The following is a 24,966-nucleotide window of genomic DNA, read 5'->3' as shown; positions in this document are numbered from 1 at the left end:
AAGTTCCTGGCTCCTGGCTTTGGATCCGCACAGCACCAGCCATTGTGGCTGCTTGGGGAATGAACCATCGGACGGAAGATCTTCCTCTCTGACTGTCCTCCTCTCTGTACATCTGCCTTTCCAATAAAATAAATAATTCTTTAAAAAAAAAAAAAAGATCTCTGTGTGGCCCAGGGCAGTAGCCTAGTAACTAAAACCCTCACCTTGCAACCACTGGATCCCATGTGGGCACAAATTCATGTCCTGGCTGCTCTACTTCCCATCCAGCTCCCTGCCTGTGGCCTGGGAAAGCAGTCAAGGATAGCCCAAAGCCTTGGGATCCTGCACCCCTCATCAGAGAACTAGAAGAAGCTCCTCCGGCTGTTGCAGCCACTTGGGGAGTGAATCATCAGACAGAAAATCTTCCTTTCTATTTCTCCTCTCTGTATATCTGACTTTCCAACAAAACTAAATAAAATCTTTAGAAAAAAAATAAAATTGGGCCAGGAGGCATGGCCTAGCGGCTTAAGTCCTCGCCTTGAATGCCCCGGGATCCCATATGTGTGCTGGTTCTAATCCCGGCAGCTCCACTTCCCATTAAGCTCCCAGCTTGTGGCCTGGGAAAACAGTCAAGGACGGCCCAAGGCTTTGGGACCCTGCACCCGCGTGGGAGACCCGGAAGAGGTTCCTGGTTCCCGGCTTCAGATCAGCACGCACCGGCCGTTGCAGTCACTTGGGGAGTGAATCATCAGACAGAATATCTTCCCCTCTGTCTCTCCTCCTCTCTGTATATCTGACTTTGTAATAAAAAAAAAATCTTAAAAAAATAAATAAATAAAATTTAAAAACATCTTTAAAAACTGTGTGCCTCTCCTTTCAGTAACTCTGCCTTTCTAATAGAAAGATAGATCTTTAAGAACAAAATGATTTAAAATACTTAATTTGAATCTCAATCCATCCAGAACACTTGCCACACAACCTATTCCGGAGGAAGATCTCCCGCAGACACCAGCAACAGACAAGACGCATCACTATCTGCACGTCAAGGTTCACTCTCAGGTGCATCGGTCAGACGCTCTGTAATAGCAGAAGAGAGCCCTGGGCAGGGGTGGGCAGGGAAACAATCAGGAAGCACGAGCTCCAGGAGCTCAAACACAGCGGCACCCACATTTGCCGGAGGCCTTGTCTGCTCTCCTCTGCAGCACAGCACGCTCAGCACTTCCATAGAGAAAAAGCCGGTATTTGGTGCGACATGACCATGACTGTTTTGGTGTAATCCACATCTTGTCCTTTACATAATACAATCATGTCTAACCTAGTGGGATAAATAGATTAAGATAACCTGCTGGACTGGGCTGGACTGGGCTGGTGTAGGTTGGGTTGCCAGGCAGGACTGTGGAATATCCCTTATCCAATGCCTGGAAAGTTAATGTTTCTTGAGAGAGATCAGGGGCAGTTAGATTAACCATGGACTATGTATCTGTGTCTAGCTTAACATGAAAGTCCTGTATTAGTTTCTTTTTTGTCACTCTAACTAAAATACTTGGGAAGAAGAGTTACTTCTGAAGGAAGAAGGTCTATTTGAGCTCCCAGGTTCACAGTCCAACACCTGGCAGCCCCATTAGTGTGGCATCTAGCTGAGGAACATGTGCAAGCCAGTGGAAGGACACAGGTCCAGAGGTACATGTGCTGGCATGTGAGAGGCAGCGGCCACAGGCTGAAGCTGTTGTGGAGAGTCTCAAGAAAACGACAGATAAATGCAGGATTACAGAAAGTGTAATTTATTGGGAAACTCCGGGACAAGTGCATGCCACCTCTGCTGGCGAGGAGATACTAAGCCAGTAATAAAGGCTTGTTTTGGGTTGGATGGTAATTCGGATGTCCCTCAAAGAGCCACGTGAACAAGGGCTTGATCCCAGAGTTTTATACTAATGGATTTAGAGCGGAAGTTGATCAAGTTTATGGTGTTCGAAAGGGTGACCGGTGAGCACGATTAGATTGGGTTAGGTTGCCAGGACCCATATTGGAGTCGTGGCTTTATAAGGGGAGCTCGCACATATAGGAAGCTCTAGTTCCTTGTATCAGGGAGATTACACTGATATTATTAACAATCTCACAGACAACAAAAGAGCTGAGCAGACTTAGAGATATCTCAATGGAAAGTCCATTTAATGCAAAAATTGAATTCTCATACACAAAAACAAAATCCATCAACTCGGTAATAGAATTTTTAAAAGACAAAGACAATTAAGAATGACTACTCAGTAGGCAGGGAGCTGAAATCAAACTGAGTGACACACAAAGGGTATTCATTTTCACTGTCTCAGGGTCCTCAAAGAAACGTGAACAGGTCAGGTGTGGCTAGCAGCGGTAAGTCAGAAGACAGCTCACTTACACATGCTGTACCCCAACTGTGTGCCAAGTCCTCTGCCTGTTGCTGGAGCTGTTAGGATAAAAGCAACGGAGTCTGCCTCAGGATCATAGCTGAGTGCCAGCACTGTCTCTCCCCTGCGTGCGGAATGTGGAATGAAACTGTAGGGCTTCTGCCACCTGCTCTTTGCCACCCTGTAGGTTCTTGCATCATCCTATCTATCCTGTTAGAAAATAAACTCTGGGGCTGGTGCAGTGGCACAGTAAGCTAATTCTCTTCCTCCTGTGCTGGATTCCATGTGGGTGTCCTGACTGCTCCACCAGGCTAACGAATTATAGCCTGGGAAAGGAATGAAGAATGAATGGCTCGGGCCCGGCGGCATGGCCTAGCGGCTAAAGTCCTCGCCTTGAAAGCCCCGGGATCCCATATGGGCGCCGGTTCTAATCCCGGCAGCTCCACTTCCCATCCAGCTCCCTGCTTGTGGCCTGGGAAAGCAGTCGAGGACGGCCCAATGCATTGGGACCCTGCACCCACGTGGGAGACCCGGAAGAGGTTCCAGGTCCCCGGCTTCGGATCGGCGCGCATCGACCCGTTGTGGCTCACTTGGGGAGTGAATCATCGGATGGAGGATTTTCCTCTCTGTCTCTCCTCCTCTGTGTATATCTGGCTGTAATAAAATGAATAAATCTTTACAAAAAAAAAAAAAAAAAAGAATGAATGGCTCAAGTTCTTGGCCTCTTGCACCCATGCAGGAGCCCCAGAGGAAGCTCATGGCCCTGGCTATCAGAGCCATTTGAGCAATGAACCAGCAGATGGAAGAGCTCTCTGTAACTCTTTCAAATAAAAGTAAACAAATCTCTTAAACAAACAAACCAAAAAATGACTAGCTGACCCAACCTGGTCCTTATAGCCATTTGAAGAGGAATTGATCTCTCTGTGACACCCTCTCTTTCTTTTAAAAAATTAACTCACTACTGATTTGGTAACCAATCTGTGAACAGATCCTTGAACAAACTCTAGAAGAGAATAAAGTAATCACTGGTTGTAAACCACAGGTTAGTAAATGCACACACACACACACACACACACACACTTGTCTCTTCCTGCTGTCACGACAGCAGGAAGCAGAGGCACCTTCCGCCTGTTCACAAACATGTACATGAAAACACAGTGTGCCCTCAAGGGCTCTACTAAAATGCTCAAATCCATACTTCCTGTTTTATTAGCCATAGCAAACACAAATACAAATCTGGTCTTTCAGAGCCAATACAGTTGCACAGCATGCTAATCCTCCGCTTTCGGTGCCCACATGCCATATGGGCACCAGTTCATGTTCTGGCTGTTCCACTTCCCATCCAGCTCACTGCTAACAGCCTGGCAAAGTAATAGAGGATGGCCAGGGACTTGGGATCCTACACCCATATGGGAGACCCAGAAAAGGCTCCTGGTTCCCAGAATCAGACCAGCCCAGTTTCAGCCAGTGTGGCCATCTGGGGAATGAACCAGCAGACCAGCGGATGGAAGATCTCTGTTCTCCATCTCTAAACTCTTTCAAGTAAAAATAAAGGAATACTTTTAAAAATAAAAAATCTGGACTTTCTCTCAGTTTCCCTATGCAGAACTCCTAAAATTCTTATGTATTTGGAGCCAAGTAGCTCCTGGACAAAGGTTAGTCACCACAAAGACCAGACAAATATGAGAGGGTGGCAACTTCCTTCCACACTTCTAAGCAGGCGGGAAGCAGCTGGGGTCTGGGTTACACAATCCCCCGAGCACCTGCAGCTGCTGAGCTGCCGAGTGGTGGAGGTCAGGACAGGGAACGGCGCTCCGGCCACCCTTCCCAACTCCTGCTCCTGCCCTATACATGTCTCCCACTTGGCCATTCCTGAGTGGCATGTTTTAGAATAAACCAATAAACCTATTCTCCTGCACTGGGCACGTCATGTTAGGGAAGTCACAGGAAGCCCTGAATCTGTAGTTGGCTAGCAGAAATGTGAGCAGTTCTGGAACTTCAATTTTTGCCTTAAAAAAAAAAAAAAAAAAAAAAAAGTCTGGTTATGCCAGAACACGAAAGGGAGTAAAAAACTAGTGAGCAGATTCAGTACACCTAGGTGTGAAGGAAAGTAAACTTCACCTGCTTGGCTCATGCCACCTGCAAGAAGGTACTAGAAACGACAAAGGTGAGCAATTAAAAATTCCTCTTAGTCCCAGTCTGGGCTTCCTCCCTGTGACCATGGCAAACCAGGCACGGTCGGCACAGCCCAGGCTTGCCCGAGGCCCAGGTCAGCTGTGAGAAATGCTGATGAGATGTTCTCACACCCCAGGGGTCCTAAGCACTTCCAATATAAGGATAATAAAGGACAGTTCCCACAGCCCAGAACTCAAGACTCCACATCCACGCAGGAGGAAGGTTGGAAATAAAACTGACACTGGGATGCACCTTATCCCCGATTAGCTCATTGCTGCCATTTTCAATACAGCTGCCCAACACTTATGAACTACAATAGATCTATCAATTAAAACAAAATGAAAATTAACCTCCCTAGACAGACATGGCATGAGCAGGATGCTATATAATAAACACACAGTAGTTCCCAGGAGGGCAACGGCAACCCTGGACCACAGCAGAGGCCTCTCTGCCTTGCCAGGCTCTAAATCCCACGTGGGCATGACACTAAAAGCCCTACCCTGCTCAGACTTCCCTCCTGTCCATTTCAGTACTGTGAGGACCTATGAACAGCCAGCCAGAGCTTTCAGGCTTCTCAGCTCCTTCCTTCCACACTCACCCCACAGCATCTGGTGCAGCAGAAGTCAAAACAGACAGAAATAACCTCGGAGCCTTAGAGAGCTACCGACCCTGCAGGAAGAAAGCCGAGCTGAAAGGGCAAAGATGCCAGCTGAGGACAACATCACAACTTCAAGGTCATACCAGCTATACCCAGAGAGAATAGCAAGCGTAAGTTCACCTTTTCAGAAAGGACTTAAGAATGCAAACAATAAGAAGCAATTAATCTAAGTGTGGTTGGTTTGGAATAATTGTTCTTTTTTTTTTTTTCTGTTCTTTTTTTAATGTTCTATTTTCTAGTGAGTGCATAAGGAAGTTCCTTTCCTTTCTTTCTGGTCACAAAAACCCAGTATAATAGACTAGGTCTGTGCAATTGAAATGACTCACTGTGAAAAGAAAGAGCAGCATGAACTGAACATGTGCTGGAAAGGCCAATTCCCAGGACTCGCCCACCCGCAGCATCACAGCCTCAGGGAGCGGAGCCCACCACACCAAAGCGACCTGGTGTGACTGGCAGTTTGAGAGAACCCTAGGGTCGAGGGTTTGCAAATTTGATTCTTGGAGCTTCCCACTGCTGGGACAAGGTGGCTAGACCACTTCTGCGAACATCAGGGTTCCTCTGTAACAGGGGTTTGCAAACTTTAATGTACACAATGGTATGTGACCACTGTATGAGCGGGCACCTGTCCCAAGACACAGGTTCAAGAACACATTTTAACAAGTGCATTTGCCTCCAGCCCCACCATACCCATCTGCTGGTGGCCCTGCACCCATCTTTTATTTTTTAAGATTTACTTATTTTTATTGGAAAAGCAGATATAAGAGAGACAGAGAGGAAGATATCCCACCCACTGTTTCACTCCCCAAGTGGCCACAGTGGCTGGAGCTGGAGCGGATCTGATGCCAGGAGCTTCCTCTGGGACTCCCACATGGACGCAGGGTCCCAAGGATTTGGGCCGTCCTCCACTGCTTTCCCAGGCCATAAGCAGGGAGCTGGATGGGAAGCGGCGCTGCTTGGACTCGAACCAGTATCCATATGGGATTCATGCAAGGTGTGGACTTTAGCCACTAGGCTGCCACACCAGGCCCCCCGCATCCATCTTGCCCTTTCAGAGCACCAGGGCAAAGCCAGCCTCTGCTCCCTCCCAAGAAACTCCTCCCTCAGACATCCTCCAGCCTTGCTAGTATAGTACCATGAGGTTCTGCCAGCCTATGACACACCTTCACAGAGTTTTCACTTCTTTCCTACAAAAGATTAGCTTAAAGAAAAGGCCACATTCAATGTCTTTCTTTAGAGAAAAAAAAAAGCTACAAAATCAGCAGGAAAGCTATCGGTTGGCATAACATATAATGAAACCATTAATGTTCTCTGGGGAGGAAGCAGAGGGAAGAAACCCTACACCTACAAAACTGCATCATCATAAATAAAAAATACATATCTCTTTTAATCCAAGAAATACAACTAAGATTGATAGCACTACAGGCAGGCATGAGGGCAACGAGGTGTGCCTGCAGTGTGGCAGGAGTCACGGGAAAGCTGGAGAGAAGGACTGGCTTCAATTTCTAGCTTTGCTCCCTGCTATTAAAATCCAATTTTCTCCTTTTTTCTCTCTCCTTAAAACAATAAACATAAAGAGCCCTAAAATGAGGTCACTAAGAAACAACTTGACAAAGTAAAGCCTGCAGGGCTGCCTGTCCAAGCTTTGTCCCCTGTGGCAAGGTGCCTGCTCACCACAAGATGTCTGCCTGGGGGTAGTTTTCCTTCTTTACCTGTAGGTCCAGGAAATCTTGGATGTGATAATGAAGGAATGGAAAGTGAATCCCAAGGGAAAGTACAAATTACAGAAACCACTACTTCTCAGACAAAAACTATGAAATATTCAAACTGCACAACAGTAAGAACCCACCCAAACATGGTTGTGTGTGAATCAATCAATTGCTCTAGAGAAAAACACTCAGAAACCAGAAAGAAAAATGCAAAGAAATGAAAACTCTACATTTACGGAACTTCTACTACATTCTGTATTTTCCTCAAAATCAACTACAATAGAACCAACATAAAATACACAGTCTTAAAAGTGAAGCTTGGGGCATGGCACAGTAGCTTAGTGGCCAAAGTTCTCGCTCTGCACCCCCCAGGATCCCATGTGGGTGCCAGTTCTAATCCCGGCAGCTCTGCTTCCCATCCAGCTCCCCTCTTGTGGCCTGGGAAAGCAGTCAAGGGCGGCCCAAAGCCTTGGGACCCTACACCAGCATGGGAGACCCAGAAGATGTTACTGGTTCCTGGCTCCTGCCTTCAGATTGGCTCAGCTCTGGCTGTTGTGGTCACTTGGGGAGTGAATCAATGGACAGAAGTAAAAAATTGTTCTAAATGCCAAAAAATGTCACACCTGAAGCCCACCCAGTTGGAATCAATAAATAGGACAATTCTGTTTTCCTTTCTAATCAGGATCTTTAAACAATTAAAACAATCATCTAAATATATTGAATAGGGCCCAGCATAATGGCTCAGTGGCTAAATGCTTGCACTGAATGTGCCAGAATTCCATATGGGCAACAGTTCATGTCCTGGTTGCTCCACTTGCCATCCAGCTCCCTGCATGCAGCCTAGGAAAGCAGCAGAAGGTGGTCCAAAGTCTTGGAAGCCTGCACCCACATGAGAAACCCCCAAGAGACTCCTGGGTTCAGATGGACTCAGCTCCAGCCATTGCAGCCATTTAGGGACTGAACCAACAGATGGAAAGTCTTTGCCTCTCCTTTTCTCTGTAAATCTGCCTTTCCAATAAAAATAGACAAATATTTGAAAATAAAAAAAAAACCATGATGAATAAAAAAACATAGATTCGCAATCGGCCCTTAGCCTAGAAGGAGTGAGCATTGCAGTGCTATGCCTTAAGCACACCAAGGACACCCACACCCCAGTTCCAAATGCCAGTTTGAATCCCAGCTACTGCACTTTCACTCCAGCTTGCTAAGGTACCTGAGTAATGGCAGACAACAGCTGGAGTGCCCGAGTGCCTGGCACCCACTATGAGTCCCAGTCACAGTTTCTGCTCCTGACTTCAGCCCCATTTGGAAAGTACACAAGAATATACAGCTCTCTCTTTTTCATCTGTCTCTCTCTCTCTCTCTCTCTCCCTTTCTATTTTCCTGTCACTCCCCCTTTCAAACAAATAAACCTCACAATTTTTTTTTTTTTGAAAACAAGGAAAAGGAAAAGAAGGAAGACATGCAGGCACCTGGGTTCAAAGCCTGGCTCTAGCTCCTGACCCCACCGTCCTGCCCCTACATCCCACGCAAGGCCACAGTGACCACTCCAATAACTGGGCCCCTGCCATGCATATGGAGACCTGATGACTTCCCAGCTCCCAGCTCCCAGCTCCCAGCAGCCCAGTATGAGCCACTGACAGTCGTGCAGTCATAGAGCAGCACAGAGGAGTACCCTAAATGCACTCTCTACCTTTCAAATCAATTAACAAACAGAAACTATTATACACATGTACACACACTCTGGATTTTTCCAGACAGTTTTTCTTCAAAGACTTTCCAAAACTAGTATTTGATGAAAAACACCCTGAAAAAAGTCCTAATTTATTAATAAACACTGCAGGGCAAGGAAGAAACATAAGGCATTTTTAAATACACAGAATGAGCTACTGATACACAGAAAGAAAACAACAGAGTGAAAGGCAAACTCAGCACGCAGAGTGAGAAGATGCCAGACAGGAAGCGGCACTCGTGACTCCGTCACGTCATGCGCACAAGGCTCCAGGGCAAAACCGGCACAGGAGAAAGCGCGCACCCGCTCTGCCGCCACACAGTGAGGACAGCAGTGGACCAGGAGCAAGGCCGGCACCGCAGAAGGAGCGCACCCGCTCTGCCGCCACACAGTGAGGACAGCAGTGGACCAGGACAGGCATCAGGGAGCCCCCGGGCCAGAGTAACGGGACACAGTTCCGTTTCACCAAAAGTTACAGGATAGTAAACTTAAAAGGTACACATCTCATGTGTGCATTTCAATGTACATACATTTTGCCTGGAAGACAAAATCTGAAAGGAAACTCAACAATATACAACAAGTGTCTAAGGCAGCTAGGTGAGAAATACTGATAGATGAACACAGTGCTTTGGGACCAGGAGCCCTGTCCCGAACACTGGTCACAGGGCCGGGGAGGGGGGTTCACAGCAACTCTCTGCACACATCCTTCAGCTATTCCCATGCATGTGGAAATCTCAAAAGGATATCAGAAGAAAAAAAAAACACTGTTGCTAGGTGTTGCAATGGATAAGAGTTTACTAATAATTTTCCCACACATTTTTAAGTAGACACCATCTCGATTTATTCCACAACAAGAAACAGAAAAACTTTCTGAACAGCAGTATCATCCACTAGGTGACTTTCAAGTAGAGTGATCAACAAACTTAGCAGTGGACCTCAACTGAGCTGGGTACAGTCAGCCATTTCTTTCCCAAGCTTCAGTGGATATTCTGATACATTGTCAAGGTCAAGAACAATGGGCTTGCTGAGTTTTCATAACCACAGGCACGAATAGGACTGTGTGTCTGGTATTCCCAGGGCAGGCCTAAAGTTTCCAAAATGTGTATCATATACTCCTACAAGAGTTAAATAGGAAACAAAAGATATCAGGAATAAACAGCTCCATTTTAATCTCACAACAAGTAATAATAATTAGCCAAGGGAAGACTTGTTACAAAAACTTAAACAGTAAATACTAACAGCTACCTGCACACAAAAGATCAGAGGTGACCACTACAGATGCAGGCAGGTGATTTTGCAATGAAAATGTCTTCAATTTCCATTTAAAACATGAAATCCAGGCAGCTTGTAATGTTAACTAATTTTTGGGTAACAATAACCAAAGTTAACAAATTCAAATACTTCTTTCTGTAACATTGTAGAATTTCATTACAATGCAATTTATAATAGTCAGAGTCAAAGGCGCGTTACCTTTTCTAGCAGGAAGCTCTCCATTCTGCGTTAACTCAGTCCCGGTATATATAATTTCTCCATCTTTAACCATTTCATTCCACAGACCACACAAACCATCTCTCGTGAATGCAAGCTGGAAATGATAAACAAGACAAATTTACAGAGTGCTCCTATTCAGCACTGCAATTTTTAAAAAATTATATGAGGGTCGGGCTGCTATCTCATTCAACCTATCAATCAACAGCACAGTAATAAACAGTTTATTCAATAATCCATTCAAAACTAACATTTCATGAAAACCACCCAAGAAATATGTTAACTTTTGAAAAAGATACACAGACACACACATGCAATAAAGACAAGTCAAAACTGATAACATTGATTACTTATGGGGAGACAGGAAGGTGTAGCAAGACACAGTGAAATCAAGAGTGTAAGCATATCATACATATCTTCTTTCTTTATTTATTTTTATTGGCAAGTCAGATCTACAGAGAGAAGTAAAGACAGAGAGGAAGATCTTCCATCCACTGCTTCACTCCCCAAGTGGCCACAATGGCTAGAACTGAGCCAATCCAAAGCCAGGAGCCAGGAGCTTCTTCTGGGTCTCCCACGTGGGTGCAGGGTCCCAAGAGAGCCAGAATGGGGGTAATGGTCTCAGCTGGACATGCTGCAGCATTCCTCAGCATGGGAGTGGACAGGGTCTGGTACGCACCAGACCGGGCTAGACTCCAGCATCCACTAGTACTCAGAAGAGTCAAGTGGATGTAGGATGGGCTGGGCTAAGTTTCCGCTCCCACTAAGCCACATGAGAGCCATGTCAGGCCATGGACCAGGACTGGCTAACTGTCACATGCAACAGTAAAAACCAGGCTAAGTAATGGGTCAGTTGGGAAAGGCCACTGTTCCTGCCAGGACAGGAGGTGGACTAACCCACAAGTGTACATGAGATGTGCCACTGAGAGAACGTCCAACAGGGGAGCCTAGTTGCAGGGGAGCACAAAAACCAAAGCAAGGAGCAGCTCAGAGGTTATAGCACCTGCCAGCACACATGGCTCAGGTATGAGGCAGGCCAGGCTGTGCCAATTCATACACACACACACACACACACACACACACAGAGGCATATCTGAACTGGGATGGGATGCAGGACAGGATGGGTCTGGCCACATCACCAAGCAGTTCACACTAGGGCTGGGGCTGAGGGCAGGGGGCAGTTCCCAGCCAGCAAGAGCTGGAACAGAGGCTAACCAGGCCAGGCCAGGCTGCACCATCTGCCAGCAAATACTGAGGTGAGACGGGCCATGCTAGACTGGACTGCTGCACCCACCAGTACAAACAAGACCAGGGTAGGGGGGTGAGCCTGGTAGGGGAGTAGTGAGGACCCCACTGCTGAGCCACTGCTCAGGCTAGTGAGCATGAGAGCTGGAACTGGGGACAGATCAGGCTGGGGAGGGCTACAACACCTATTAGCCTACATGTGAACTGGGTTAAGCAAAGAGCCAGCCTGGGGTATCCAGTTGTATCCACTGACACAGGCATGAGCCAGAATAAGGACAGGCGGGTCATGCTTTGCCACAGCATCAGCTGGCAAGTGCTGGGACTGGGGCACATCTGTCGAGCTAGATTGCAGAATCACCTGGAGAGTGCAAGATCCAGGGCTGGGAGTGGGTCTATGGAGAGGTTGCGGGATCCTCTCTGATGGGCTGCAATTCCCACTGGTGAGCATCAGAACCAGGGCTGAGGGTGGGCTTGGCTGGACAAGTGGTAGCACCCACTGGAATGAGTGTGGGCTACAGTTGGTTGGGTTGAGTTAGGCTTTAGACCCAATGATGTATATATACAAGATTTCAATGGGATGTGGGGCAGACAAAATCAATCCACTGCACATGCTAACAGGCACAGGAACTGGAGCTGGGGGGCCAGTCCAGTGAGAGTTACTGGGGGGTCTCTCTGACTGGGCCACAGATTCCCCCTTGGTATGTGGGGGCTGAGAATGTGTTGGGCAGGGCTGGGCTGGGCCGCAGCACCCACTGGATTGCTGAGGATCGAGGGCAGAACAAATTGATCAACAACCCCAGTGAAGTTGACAGCAAACATCTGGGCTAATGAAGACTCAGAGGTGGACTATGACAGCCAGTCAACCTTAGAAGGATTTCTTCATCCGTGGAGCAGCAATACCAGCAGCATCTCGGAACTATTGAAAACATATGAGCAGAACCCTCAGAAAATGTTCCACAATGGAGACCCTGGGATGACACTGAGTGGCAGTTTCCCATCCTCCAGGTAATGCGGCAGTTGGGAGGCTGGGAGTGGCTTCTCCTCTAGAAACCCTTTGGCCCGAAATACAAGAAGGAAATGTATAAACAATGGTCTCATCCACTATCCCCTGATCCTCGACCCTTCCCACTCTGATCAATTATGTAAATATCACCAAGGGCCCGAAGCGTGGCCTAGTGGCTAAAGTCCTCGCCTTGAATGCACCAGGATCTCATATGGGCACCAGTTCTAATCCGAGCAGCCCTTCTTCCCAACCAGCTCCCTGCTTGTGGCAGGGAGGACGGCCCAAAGCCTTGGGACCCTGCACCCTCATGGGGACCTAGAAGAAGCTCCTGGCTCCTGGCTTTGGATCAGCTCAGTTCCACCCGTTGCAGCCACTTCGGGAGTGAACCAACAGATGGAAGATCTTCCTCTCTGTCTCTCCTCCTCTCTGTATATCTGACTTTCCCATTAAAATAAATAAATCTTTTAAAAAATTAGTCATTCAAGCAATTAAATGATACGTATTAAAAGGATATCAAGGGATCTTTGAATCTTATTCATCATTATTAGAATATGTCCTAATTTCATCAAGCAAAAGGAACACTATCCAAAAAATTTTTGTTTTAATGATTTGAGGAGCCAGCATTGTATCCACATCCCATAAAACCAATGGTTTTTGCCTAGCTGCTCCACTTCCAATCCAGCACCTGGTAATGGTCTAGGAAAAGCAACAAAGAAACCTTGTGTTTGCATCCCTGCACCATGTAGGAGACCCAGATGAAGCTCCTGACTCCTGGTTTCAGCCTGGCGCAAGCTGATGCAGCCCTCTGGGGAATGAACTAGCAGATGGAATCTCTCTCTCTCTCTCTCTTTTTCTTCTTCTTCTTCTTCTTCTTCTTCTTCTTCTCTCTGTATAACTCTCATGTTGAAAATTTAAAAAGCTGAATTGGAAATCTTGCTGTGAACTGTATTTTTGAATACACGTATGTGCTTCATTCGTAGAAGAGACGCCATGACAGCAGTGAGTACAGCTAGCGTGCAGACACTGGTCTCCGAAATGTCACTTCCCGACAAGCAAGCAGAGCTCTTGGCAGCGAAAGGCCGATCAAGGGCCAATACAGATGAAGTGAGCCTAAAATATCTCAACACACACACACACAAATGCTCAAAGACTGACAAAGACTGCAGGTCAAATATAGAATAATGTTGAGCAAGAAAACATGTAACCGTTATAATGAACCACAAAAGTGAGTAAAAATACATGAATTCACAGTGATATTTAAAGTGAAAATAAAAATGGCCTCCTCCCACGTCAGTGTAAATTAGACAAGGATTCCCAAAGCCAGCAGGATGGCCAAGGGGTCATCTCAGATGTGCACAGGAGACCCTTGTTCAGCAGAGGGCAGGGCAGCAGAAGCGGTCTTCTTTGCCACAAAAAAATTCAAAGAGGCGTTTCTGCTTGCTCATCTTCCAATGGAAGGCCAGGGCCTTTTCTTTGCGCACAACGCTAACTCGTTCTTTGGCCATCGCTCTGGGGGGCAGCACCCACAGAGAGCAGCTGCTCTCTTCCAGCTCGGTCTCTCCAAAAAGAGCAACAGCTGAAGGACACTGTGTGAGCCATCTCAGTGGAGAAGTCACTCCAATTTTTAAGATATTTTCTCTAACTCTCACAACACTTTCCCACCTACCCAACCTGTTCAAGGTAAATCTTAGCATCCTATATTTACCCAAACCATCTGTAATCAGCAAAACTCAACCAGATCCCAGCGAGCTGTCGCATTTGTGACTAGCATTTGCCTCTTCTAAGAAAAGGTCAGCCGACTCCGCACAATGCAATTAGGTTCAAAAAGGAAGATTTCTCTGCATAGGCCTACTTGATCCGGTGAGAGGAAGTTCCTGAAAACAGATCGAGCCATCCCCAACAGATGCTCTCACTAAGCCTTGAAGAAGCAAGCAGTCAGGTTTCCTCTAAACTGCTTGAGAAAAAGCGCAGCCTCTAAGAGCACACATCTTCAGCCTGGCACTGCAAGGAACCCAGATCTGCCCACAAGCTCTAGACGCTGACATCCTGACAGCAGCCCCGTGGGGCCAGCTACAGAGGAGGAAGCAGTGAAGTCTCCCAGACTCCCAACTCACAAAAACCATCACGATTCAGATGAGTGTTGCTTTAAATTGCTAAATGTGTGGCTAGGGACTTGTCACATAGCAACAGAAAACCAATTCAGCACACGACTTAGTTTTCATAGAACAAGCGGCTTTCTCTCAGCACCATTTTATCTGTCCACATCACTAAAAAGGCGACTGCCATAAACATACATGGAACCGAAACAGATGACTCCCGTTAACGAGCAAAGAGAAACTCCTCCCTCGGGCCTCTGAGATTTAAAAGAAAGGAAGGGAAAGGCTGTGCTCACCTGATCTCAGCAAGAGAAAGGCAGCTGTCACCAGCCTGTATGGTACACACCCAGTCTCCAAGACAGCGCATAGCAGACTGAGAAACAAACAGGGCCCACACTGACAGCCGCACACGTGCCATTCTCTAGGAATTACACACTATCTCTAGGCAAAGGAATATATGAACCTATATCTTCAAGCATCAACTCAGGACCAATGCAATGGCTACAAACAAGGAAAACCGGAGCTGGCACGGTGACAGAGCACATTAATCCTCAGCCTGCAGTGCCAGCATCCCATATGGGCACCAGTTCAAGTCCCAGTTGCTCCACATCCCAACCCAGCTTTCTATTTACACCTTGGAAAACACCAGAATTTGACCCAAAGTCTTGCAACCCTGCAATGGCATGGGAGATCTGGAGAAGCCCCTGATGCCTGGCTTCAGATTGGCTCAATTCCAGCTGTTCCAGCCTTCTGGGGAGTGAACCAGCAAATGGAAGCTTACTCTCTTCACTCTCTCAAATTATGACTTTTAAGTTAAATAGGTCAATATTTTTTAAAAGGAGGGGGAACTAAAACTAGAAAATTAATAGGCAATTTCCAAGAATAAAAACCTAACCCAAGACAAGGAAAAGTATAATTATTTGAGATCAGAAGTGACAGGAGAAAATATGAGACAGGGAACTCCCAGGGCTGAGTACCTGCACCTCGGATGATGTTCCCATGAGTCTTTGGTTCCTAGGAGGCCGTCAATCCCGCCAGGTGTGCAGCTTCCATCTTCCCAGAACAGTCACTGACACTTGCACAAACCACTCCAGGTAAACCGAGGGGTAAACCCTCTACCTCAGTGCCCGTGCGCATGCACACACATGTGCACACACTCCAGCGTAAATGTAAATCTTAGATCTCAGCAGTATTCAAGACTAGAAACTCAAATTTAGGAGTCAGCTAGAAGCCTGACATGATGGCTAGGACACAGACAGCAGGCTCCATGCCCACCCTACGCGGCATGCACTGGCACCTTTCCAGACTACCTGTGCTCCATGTATCAGGATTTGGGGATGCAATCTAGGCGGAGAAATATCAGTGGTTGGTGAAGTCCTTTCACACACACACAGAGCTGCCCGGTACTGAACAGGACATCTACGCCCCATGCAGAAGAGCGCTGAGTTCAAGACCTGGCCCTGCTTCTCGGCCCAGCTCCCTGCGATGGCTCAAGCAGTTGCATCTCTGCCACCCAAGGGTGAACTCTGGGCTGAATTTCGGGGCTCCTGGCTTCAGGCTGGCCCTAGCATCTGGGAAACAGACCAGCAGAAGAAAGATCACTGCATGTTTGTGTGTGTCTCTCTCTCTCTTTTAATTAATAATTTGGAAAAAAAAGAGAAAAGCAATGAGAGGAAACATTTTAAGACTAAATCTAAGAGAAGAACCACTTCACATGGAAATAAGGAAGATTCCTGCAGCCTACGCTCCCAACCCATGGGCAACGTCCGAGGAAGAGTCTGAGGAGTGTAAGCGCACGGGAATCCTGTTCTTGGAAGATGGAGGCTGCACACCTGGCGGGATTCAAGGCCTCCCAGGAACCAAAGACTCAGGAAACATCGCCCGAGGTACAGGAGCTGGGGCATCTTACAGGACACGAAGGGTAGGGGAACATTAGGGAGGCAATGCAGCAAGCTTCCCTGGGGGAAGCCAGCAATAAGCCAGGTTGCAGAGAGGCAGGAAAGGAAGCCCGGGAGGAGTGCTCCAGGAGGACAGAGGCCAGCATGAGAGCCCAAGGACAAGGGACAACAGGAAAGTCATTGTGACATTGGCAAGAACAGAGGCTGGACAGGAAATGAACCACTTGGGTCTGCAAATTGAATGGTTTGGACAACTGTCTCTAACTTACTTGTCTACATAACGGCTCTCAATAGATAATGCACTTTTTGAAATTTTGTCTTTAAGCTTTTGGTAGACAACACACATGCTTTTAATCAGTCACATTTGGACTTAGTACCCTTTTCCAATGTTCTCTAACATGCTTTTTTTTTTTAAGATTTTTTTAACTTTATTTTTATGCAAAGTGAGATATACAGACAGGAGGAGAGACAGAGAGGAAGATCTTCCATCCAGTGATTCACTCCCCAAGTAACTGCAACAGCCAGAGCTGAACCGATCCGAAGCCAGGAGCCAGGAACTTCCTCCAGGTCTTCCACATGAGTGCAGGGTCCCAAGGCTTTGGGTCATCCTCGACTGCTTTCCCAGACCACAAGCAGGGAGCTGGATGAGAAGCGGGGCTGCTGTGATTAGAACTGGCGCGCATATGGAACTTCGCCGTGTTTAAGGTGAGGACTTTAGCCACTAGGCCACCACGCCAGGCCCTGCTCTAACATTCTGATCTCACACTTGTAAAACCATATAGCAAGGGGCCCAGCGTGGTAGCCCAGTGGCTAAAGTCCTCGCCTTGCACGCACCAGGATCCCATATGAACACCAGTTCTAATCCCGGCAGCCCCGCTTCCCATCCAGCTCCCTGCTTGTGGCCTGGGAAAGCAGTCGAGGACGGCCCAAAGCCTTGGGACCCTACACCAGCGTGGGAGACCCAGAAGATGTTACTGGCTCCTGGCTTCGGATCGGGTCAGCTCCAGCCATTGCTGTGGCTTGGAGTATGAATCAACAGACAGAAGATCTTGCTCTGTTTCTCCTTCTCTCTGTATATCTGACTTTCCAATAAAAATAAATAAATCTTTTAAAAAGTGATATAGCAAGTAAAGGCATGTTTGTTATAAAACAACTTCAGGGGGATACTAACAGACGCATTTTTGTAGCTCACTAAATTGAAGTTCTGAGGTTCAACTAGTCTACCAAAGATCACACAACATCAAAGCTGACAGAGATGAAATTTGGGGAAAGTTCAGCTCTAAACTTGCCCTTTGTTCCACAACACTACAACATACACCAAAATCTGCAGTAAGGAAGCCTGGGGGAGGCAGCAATACTTAAACATCAAACACGACTGGGCAAACAGACTCTTAAGGTATTCACTAGATTGACACTGCTTCAGCTGGTACTGGCAGTGAAATGGGTGAAACCCCGTGATGTCAGCACCCCATGTAAGTGCTGGTTCAAGTTCAATGCAGCTGCCTACTAATGCTTCTGGGAAAGCACCAATAGATGGTCCAAGAACTTGGCTTCTTACTCATATGGGAGCTGAAGCTGCAGACTCCCGGCTCGGCCTGGCCCAGTCCTGGCGATGGCGAGCATTTCGGGAATAAGCCAATGAGTGAAGTCTCAGGCTTTCTCGCCCCGTGTCTCTCCGCGTCTCTGACTCTGCTTTTCAAATAAAATCCTCTTTAAGATTTTTTTTTAAAAAACCACTTCATAATCACAAACACATAATACAATCCAAATAATGCATACATGGCATTTTAATTTATAGAAGATATTATTTTTTATATATTTAAACTTTTTTCTAAAATGTAATCTGTGGCAGTATTTGCATTTGACTAAACTTATATGGCTGTTTATTAGTCCTGAATAAACATACTACCACCTGTTAAACACAGGACAACATGCCAATTCCCAAAAAAATCAGAACTGGAAAAGCCAGCCAAAAATACAAAGTATATCTACTTGAAGACATCAAACAGGCACCACAAAAGAAAAACTAAGCATGGTGGAAAGCAAGAGCTGAGCAGAGCTTCTGGAGGAACTCCAGGACTGAGACACAGGCTGGAGCTCAAGGTCCAGGGTCCAGCAAGAGATGGAAGCCTGATAAACACTCCAAGCCAGAACTCCAATGGACAGCCAGGAGGAGTGCAGAAGGGTAAAGCAGACCAGGCTTCACAGGGAACTGTCTAAATTCCCAAAGAATCACACAGACCTGAAACTGCCAGTACTTACAATCCAAAACACCCTATTTGGAAGAAGGTATCCTCCAGAGCCTCAAATTAACCATAAAAACTCATGTATGTGAGCTAGGTATCTGAAACTCCAACAAAAATACTAACAGAAAAAAAACAAGACCATATGACTGAAAAAACAAAAAAAAAAAAGAAAAAAAGAAAAACAGAAGGCAACAGGGACAAAAAGCAGATGCTGAAAATAGCAACACTGCACAGATGCAGACTTTGGGAAACAAAAGCCTGCCACGTGAACTGAGGTACTACCCTCTATTTGGCAGATGCCAACCTGGGCAGTGAGGATAAGGGACTGGAGAGGTAGGACCAGGAGACACATAAACCAATAGGCACAGCACTCACCTGCTACTGTATTACTACATGTGAAGCAACAGTATGAGGTCCTCACCACTACCACAGGTTACTACTACCTATGGACCAACAGTAGGCAGTACTCTTGTTACCACAGCTAGAATGGCTGTTACATTTTTCAAGGTTAAAAAATAACTATATGGGGCCCAGCATGGTAGCCAAGTCTCTAAACCCAGTTCATGCCCCAGCTGCTCCACTTTTCATCCAGCTCCCTGCCTATGGCCTGGAAAAGAAGTGGAGAATGGTCCCAGGCCTTGGGACCCTGCACACATGTGGGCGGTCCAGAAGAAGCTCCTGGCTCCTGGCTTCAGCTGGGCTCAGCTCTGGTCGCTGTGGCCACTTGGGGAGTGAACCAGTGGATGAAGATCTTTCTCTCTGTATCTTCTTCTGTGTCTCTGCCTTTCCAATAATAATAAGTAGTAGTAGTAGTAGTAAATCTTTAAGAAGAAACCATATCACAGACTGTCCAAGGAGGAAAGAAAATGGGGGAATTAAAGCACTTGTCACCCCTTACTACCCCAAAGAGACAGCACCCACTCTCCTGCACCTTCAGGCTGTGTCACTGGCTTCTGGACAGTCTAGAAGCCACAATCAAACCCTACTGCGGCACATCACAGCCAAGACTGGGAGTCTCAGGGCAGCCACAGACCCACCAGAGTGTCGACTGAGAGGGAAGACAAGCTGAGGAACCTAGTAACTGTGCTAGGTGTGGAAACACATTTTTATATGCTTATTTGCATTTTTCATAAAACTCTTTTTTATTATATTTTTGACAATCTTTACATAGTTAATGGAGACACATTTTTTAAAGTAACCATGTGTGGTATGTCTAAATGATTAAAATGTCACACTGTTATCATTCCTCATTATTCAAAATCCATAGATCTTCAAGTGCCTTGTATAAAGTGACATAACATCTGCACATAACCTATACACAGCTTCCTAAATACTGTAAATCATTTCTAGGTGATCTGTATTACCTTCTAAGCTATAAATGCTTTATAAATAGTTATGATATTTTACTGGTTACAGAACACACATATCTATGGAAAGAAACATTCACACATGTTCAGAATACAGTTTTTCTTTCCAAATACTTTAGATCTTTAGTTTGTTGAATTCGGACAGGGAACCTGGGGTTAAAGAGAACCAACTTCATCAGCAATTTTAATGAATGGAAACTCCTAAAAAGGACCTAATAGCAGCTAAACTGTCAGGAAACATCAAACCAATCAGGATGGGAGGCAGAACTTGCCACACCAACATGGGCACACAGTGGTGGGAGCCACCCTACTGGTATCACCAACGCCACCTCACAGCATTGCACACATTGGGATGCCACACACTGCCAGGGAAAATCAGAATGGGGACCATTGAGGGCTTGTTTGAGATTTAATGATTTCTAAGGGTTTCCATGGGCCAGGCCATTGCACCCACAGGTAATCAAGGAAGCTGGGGCAAAAAGTGAAACAGATGGGGGAATCTGCAGGGCTCCCCTAGGCCAGGCCAATGCACCCATCAACACACTCAGGGGCCAGATCAGGGGACCTGATGGTTCTGCCTATTGGTTCTTTGGGATCTCCCCAACTAGGCTACAATACCTCCCAAAGAGTAAGAGAGCCAGGGTCAAGGGCAGGCTGGACCAGGTTAGGCTACAGAACCAGTCAGCAAGAGCCAGGACTAGGGATGAGCCAAGCCAGGCTAAGCTATAGTCTCTGCTACCGCACATGATTCCAGGGCTGTGTGCAGTCCTTACCAGACTGGGCTACAGCACCCGCCAATATGTGTAAGAGCTGGAGCTGAGGGAGGGCCTGGTACGGGTTCCTTGGGGTCACCCTGACTAGGCAGGTTCAGGGTTGGGAGCAGTGTTAGTGTGGACAAGAGCCAGTGGCAGACCAGGTAGGGGTTCTTCGGTTCTTCAGGGGTCACCCCAATTGGGCTACAGTACCCATGAACATACATGAGAGCCAGAGGTCGGGATCGACTTGGTAGCGGTTCTTCAGGGTTGTCCTCACTGCAATGCAGCACTCACCAGCAGGTGTGAGAATCAGGGCTGGAGGCAGGAGTAGGGGGTTCTTACAGGTTTCCATGGGTAGGCTCCAGCATCCCCCAACCCATTCACACAAGAGTCAGAGCTGAGGGCCATACTGGCAAGGCAGCTGTACCCACCAATACGCACACGGACTGGTACAGCAGGTGGGCTGAGTCTAGCCACTACACCAGAGAAGAGGTGGCATCATCCTCTGGACACCCCAGGGTTTTGTACACCTGCTCACAAGTGTGCCCATCCTGATTCATGATGTTTACAGACTACCATTTTTGTCTTTCGCTAACCCATGGACCAGCACCCTCTCCAGGGCAAAAGCCTTTCCTATGCATCTTGTAGTTCAGTCACACTCCACCTGGACCATGGCAAAGTACTGTTCTTCAGTCACAAGCAAGATGAGAAGCGGCACCAGACCTTGCAGAACCTAACGATACACAGAACACAACACGCAGTACCCGTGCAGCCCACTCCACACATCACTCCTGACCATGGGCACTTTGGGGCAGGATGTGTTTTTTTTTTTTTTAAAGGTTTTATTATTATTGGAAAGCCAGATATACAGAGAGTAGGAGAGACAGAGGAAGATCTTCCGTCCGATGTTTCACTCCCCAAGTGAGCCGCAACCGGCCGGCATACACCAATCCGAAGCCAGGAACCAGGAACCTCCTCCAGGTCTCCCACGCGGGTGCAGGGTCCCAAAGCCTTGGGCCGTCCTCTCCTGCCTTCCCAGGCCACAAGCAGGGAGCTGGATGGGAAGTGGAGCTGCCGGGATTAGAACCGGCTCCCATATGGGATCCCTGGGCTTTCAAGGCGAGGATTTTAGCCGCTAGGCCACGCTGCCAGGCCCCAGGATGTGTTTTTAAACCTTTCTCTCCCTGGTGCTTCACAGCTGGACAAATAAACTAAAACTTTTAAATGATACTACACAAAAAGTTCTTTTTAACCCTCATGTAGTCCTAACACAACTGTGGTGCTCAAATAGCTGTAACCATGAGATGACAAGCGTGACAACCACAATTGGCAATCCGACACAAACTACAAACAACGAACATGCATCGATATGCACAGAAACCAATCAAACACAGATGGGCATTTCATAGAAGTAGAATCTATAGGAAAACCTAATTAAAGCACAGATGGAAGTTTTCTAGGAAAGGCTGAATTTATAGAAAAGTTAGAGGACTACCAGTTAGTTTGCTATAAACCTTCCAAAGTTGAAAGGTCTCAGTATTTTCCAGTATTTTATAGTATTTGATGGTAAATCCTATGCTATTCTTTTTTTTTTTTTTCTAAATTTTACTTTTGAAATTTTATTTGAAAGGTAAAGTTTCATATATATAGAGAAAGGTGGAGAGACACACAGAGACAGACGATTTTTTCACCTGCTGCTTCACTCCCCAGATGGCTGCACCTGCTGAGGCTGAAGCTGGAGCCAGGAACCAGGAGCTGCTTCCAGGTCTCCCACATGCCAACTTCTGTTACTTTCTTTTTTTTGTTTGTTTTTTGTTTTTTGGTTTTTTTTTTTTTTCTTTTAATTATTTATTATTTTGCTTCATTAATTACATTGTATTATGTGACACAGTTACATAGGTACTTGGGTTCTCCCCACCCCTCCCCAAACCCTGCCACCATGGTGGATTCCTCCACCTTGTTGCATAACCACAGCTCAAGTTCAGTTGAGATTCCCCCATTGCAAGCGTATACCAAACATAGAGTCCAGCATCTTATTGAATCCTATGCTATTCTAATTAAGATAACAATGATATTTACACAAAACCATATACTGCTTTTCTTTTCATTCCTATTCAATTTATGGATCAAAGTAAAATCAGTAGCAAAAATACCCTTGATTAAAAAAAATATGCATTGGGCCCGGCGGCGTGGCCTAGGGGCTAAAGTCCTCGCCTTGAAAGCCCCGGGATCCCATATGGGCGCCGGTTCTAATCCCGGCAGCTCCACTTCCCATCCAGCTCCCTGCTTGTGGCCTGGGAAGGCAGGAGAGGACGGCCCAAGGCTTTGGGACACTGCACCTGCGTGGGAGACCTGGAGGAGGTTCCTGGTTCCTGGGTTCGGATTGGCGCGCATTGGCCCGTTGCGGCTCACTTAGGGAGTGAATCATCGGACGGAAGATCTTCCTCTCTGTCTCTCCTACTCTCTGTATATCTGACTTTGTAATAAAAATAAATCTTAAAAAAAAAATATGCATTCCTGAAAAAAGTATAAGGATGTACACTGTGTTTAGATGTACTTTTACTTAGATTATAACACTAAAGTTTTCATTTGCAGTTTTTTTTTAAATAACAGCACAGAAGCATTTAACTTTACTGCATAATGCTTCAACAAAGTGCCATCTACAGATTTACCATGATGTAATTTTTATCATGGAATCCTGTTGTAAATATTTATTTGTTTGAAGGGCAGTTACAGAGAAAAGAGAGACAGAGCAAGATTTTCCATCCACAGCAACTGGGGCTGAGCCAGGTAGAAGCTGGGAGCCTGGAGCTCCCTCTGGGTCTTCCACATGGGTGGCAGGGGCCCAAGCATTTGGGCAATCTTTTCCTGCTTTTTCAGGTGCATTGGCAAGGAATGCACCTGGAACAGCCAGGACTGGAATGAGATGATAGAGTCGCAGGCTACGGCTTTATCTACTGTGCCACAATACTGGTCCCTTATCAAAGAATTCTATAAATAAAAATGCTTCCACTGAGGAAACTATACTTAGATAGGAGAGACAGAAATACCTTTTAGAAACAACTCCCGTAGAGCAGGCACCACTACCCAGCAGGTAAAGCTACTGCCTGCAAAGCCATCATTCCATATGGTCCCAGCTTCTCCACTTCCAACCCAGCTCCCAGCTCATGACCTGGAAAAAGCATCAGAAGACAGCCCACATGGGAGACCTGAAAGAAGCCTCTGGATCCTAGCTTCAGCCTGGCCCAGCATCAGTCATCACACACATTTGGGGAGTGAATCAATTGATGGAAAATCTACCCCCACTCCTCTCTCCTCTCTGTAACTCTCTTAAAAATAAATAAATAAGCGGGCTCGGCAGTGTGGCCTAGTGGCTAAGGTCCTCGCCTTGATCCCATATGGCTGCTGGTTCTAATCCCGGCAGCTCCACTTCCTCTCTCTCTCTCCTCCTCTCAGTATATCTGACTTTGTAATAAAAATAAAATAAATCCTAAAGAAAAAAAATTTAAAAAATAAATAAATAAATAAGCTTCAGTTAAGTTACCTATAATTACAGAATTAATTCTACAAGTTATTTGTCAACCGAATTATCAGAGAACTTGACAATTTACCAAAACATTCACGTTTATGCTTTTTAACCTGATATTTCTAAGCATAAAATAACAACATTTACATTCAATAAGTTCATTTTAAACTTCTAAATAGGAAAGGGACAGTATAGGACACAGCACCTGTAACACCAGCATCCCATATGGACGCCGGTTCAAACTCTGGTCACTACACTTTCGACTGAGCTGCTGGGTAATTGCCTGGGAAAGCAGCAGAGTACCTCTGCACCCCTGCAGAAGACCACCCAAGCCTGGCCAAAGCGGCACCTGCAGAGTGAATCAATGAATTCAAGCCTTCTCTCTGACTCTCCCTCTCTCTGTAAACTTTCTGCCTTTCAAATAAATAAATAAAAACTTTTAAGGAGTAAGAGAAGAAACAAATAAGTAACCCTGACTTTACTGATATTCAACAACTTGATGGACCTGGAAGGCATCACACTGGGGGAACAAAGCCCATCTCAAAAGGTCACAAACTACATGACACTCTTGAGAGAAGCAGAGACCTGTTTATCGGTTGCCATAGGTCAGAGATGGTGGCAAATGACAGTGAGTACTTAACAGAGGCAGGAGAAATTCAGTGATGAAACAGTTCTGTATCTGACTGTGGTGGTGGTCACATGGTTGGA

The 24,966-nt window shown here is 46.3% G+C and overlaps 1 protein-coding gene across 2 annotated transcripts in view; it reads right to left on the bottom strand.

The window, feature by feature from the left end:
• The window catches only part of HERC2 (HECT and RLD domain containing E3 ubiquitin protein ligase 2), a 189,026-nt gene that overhangs the window by 158,777 nt on the left and 5,283 nt on the right, over window positions 1-24,966 (bottom strand). For both annotated transcript variants that reach the window (XM_058666516.1, XM_058666517.1), the window contains exon 3: window positions 10,105-10,219. In XM_058666516.1, the coding sequence (XP_058522499.1) occupies window positions 10,105-10,219 (115 nt within the window). The remainder of the gene's footprint in view (window positions 1-10,104; window positions 10,220-24,966) is intronic.

The sequence above is a fragment of the Ochotona princeps genome, chromosome 6 (genome assembly GCF_030435755.1).
Source record: "Ochotona princeps isolate mOchPri1 chromosome 6, mOchPri1.hap1, whole genome shotgun sequence".
NCBI lineage: Eukaryota > Metazoa > Chordata > Mammalia > Lagomorpha > Ochotonidae > Ochotona > Ochotona princeps.
This window is presented reverse-complemented; position numbering and strand designations above follow the sequence as displayed.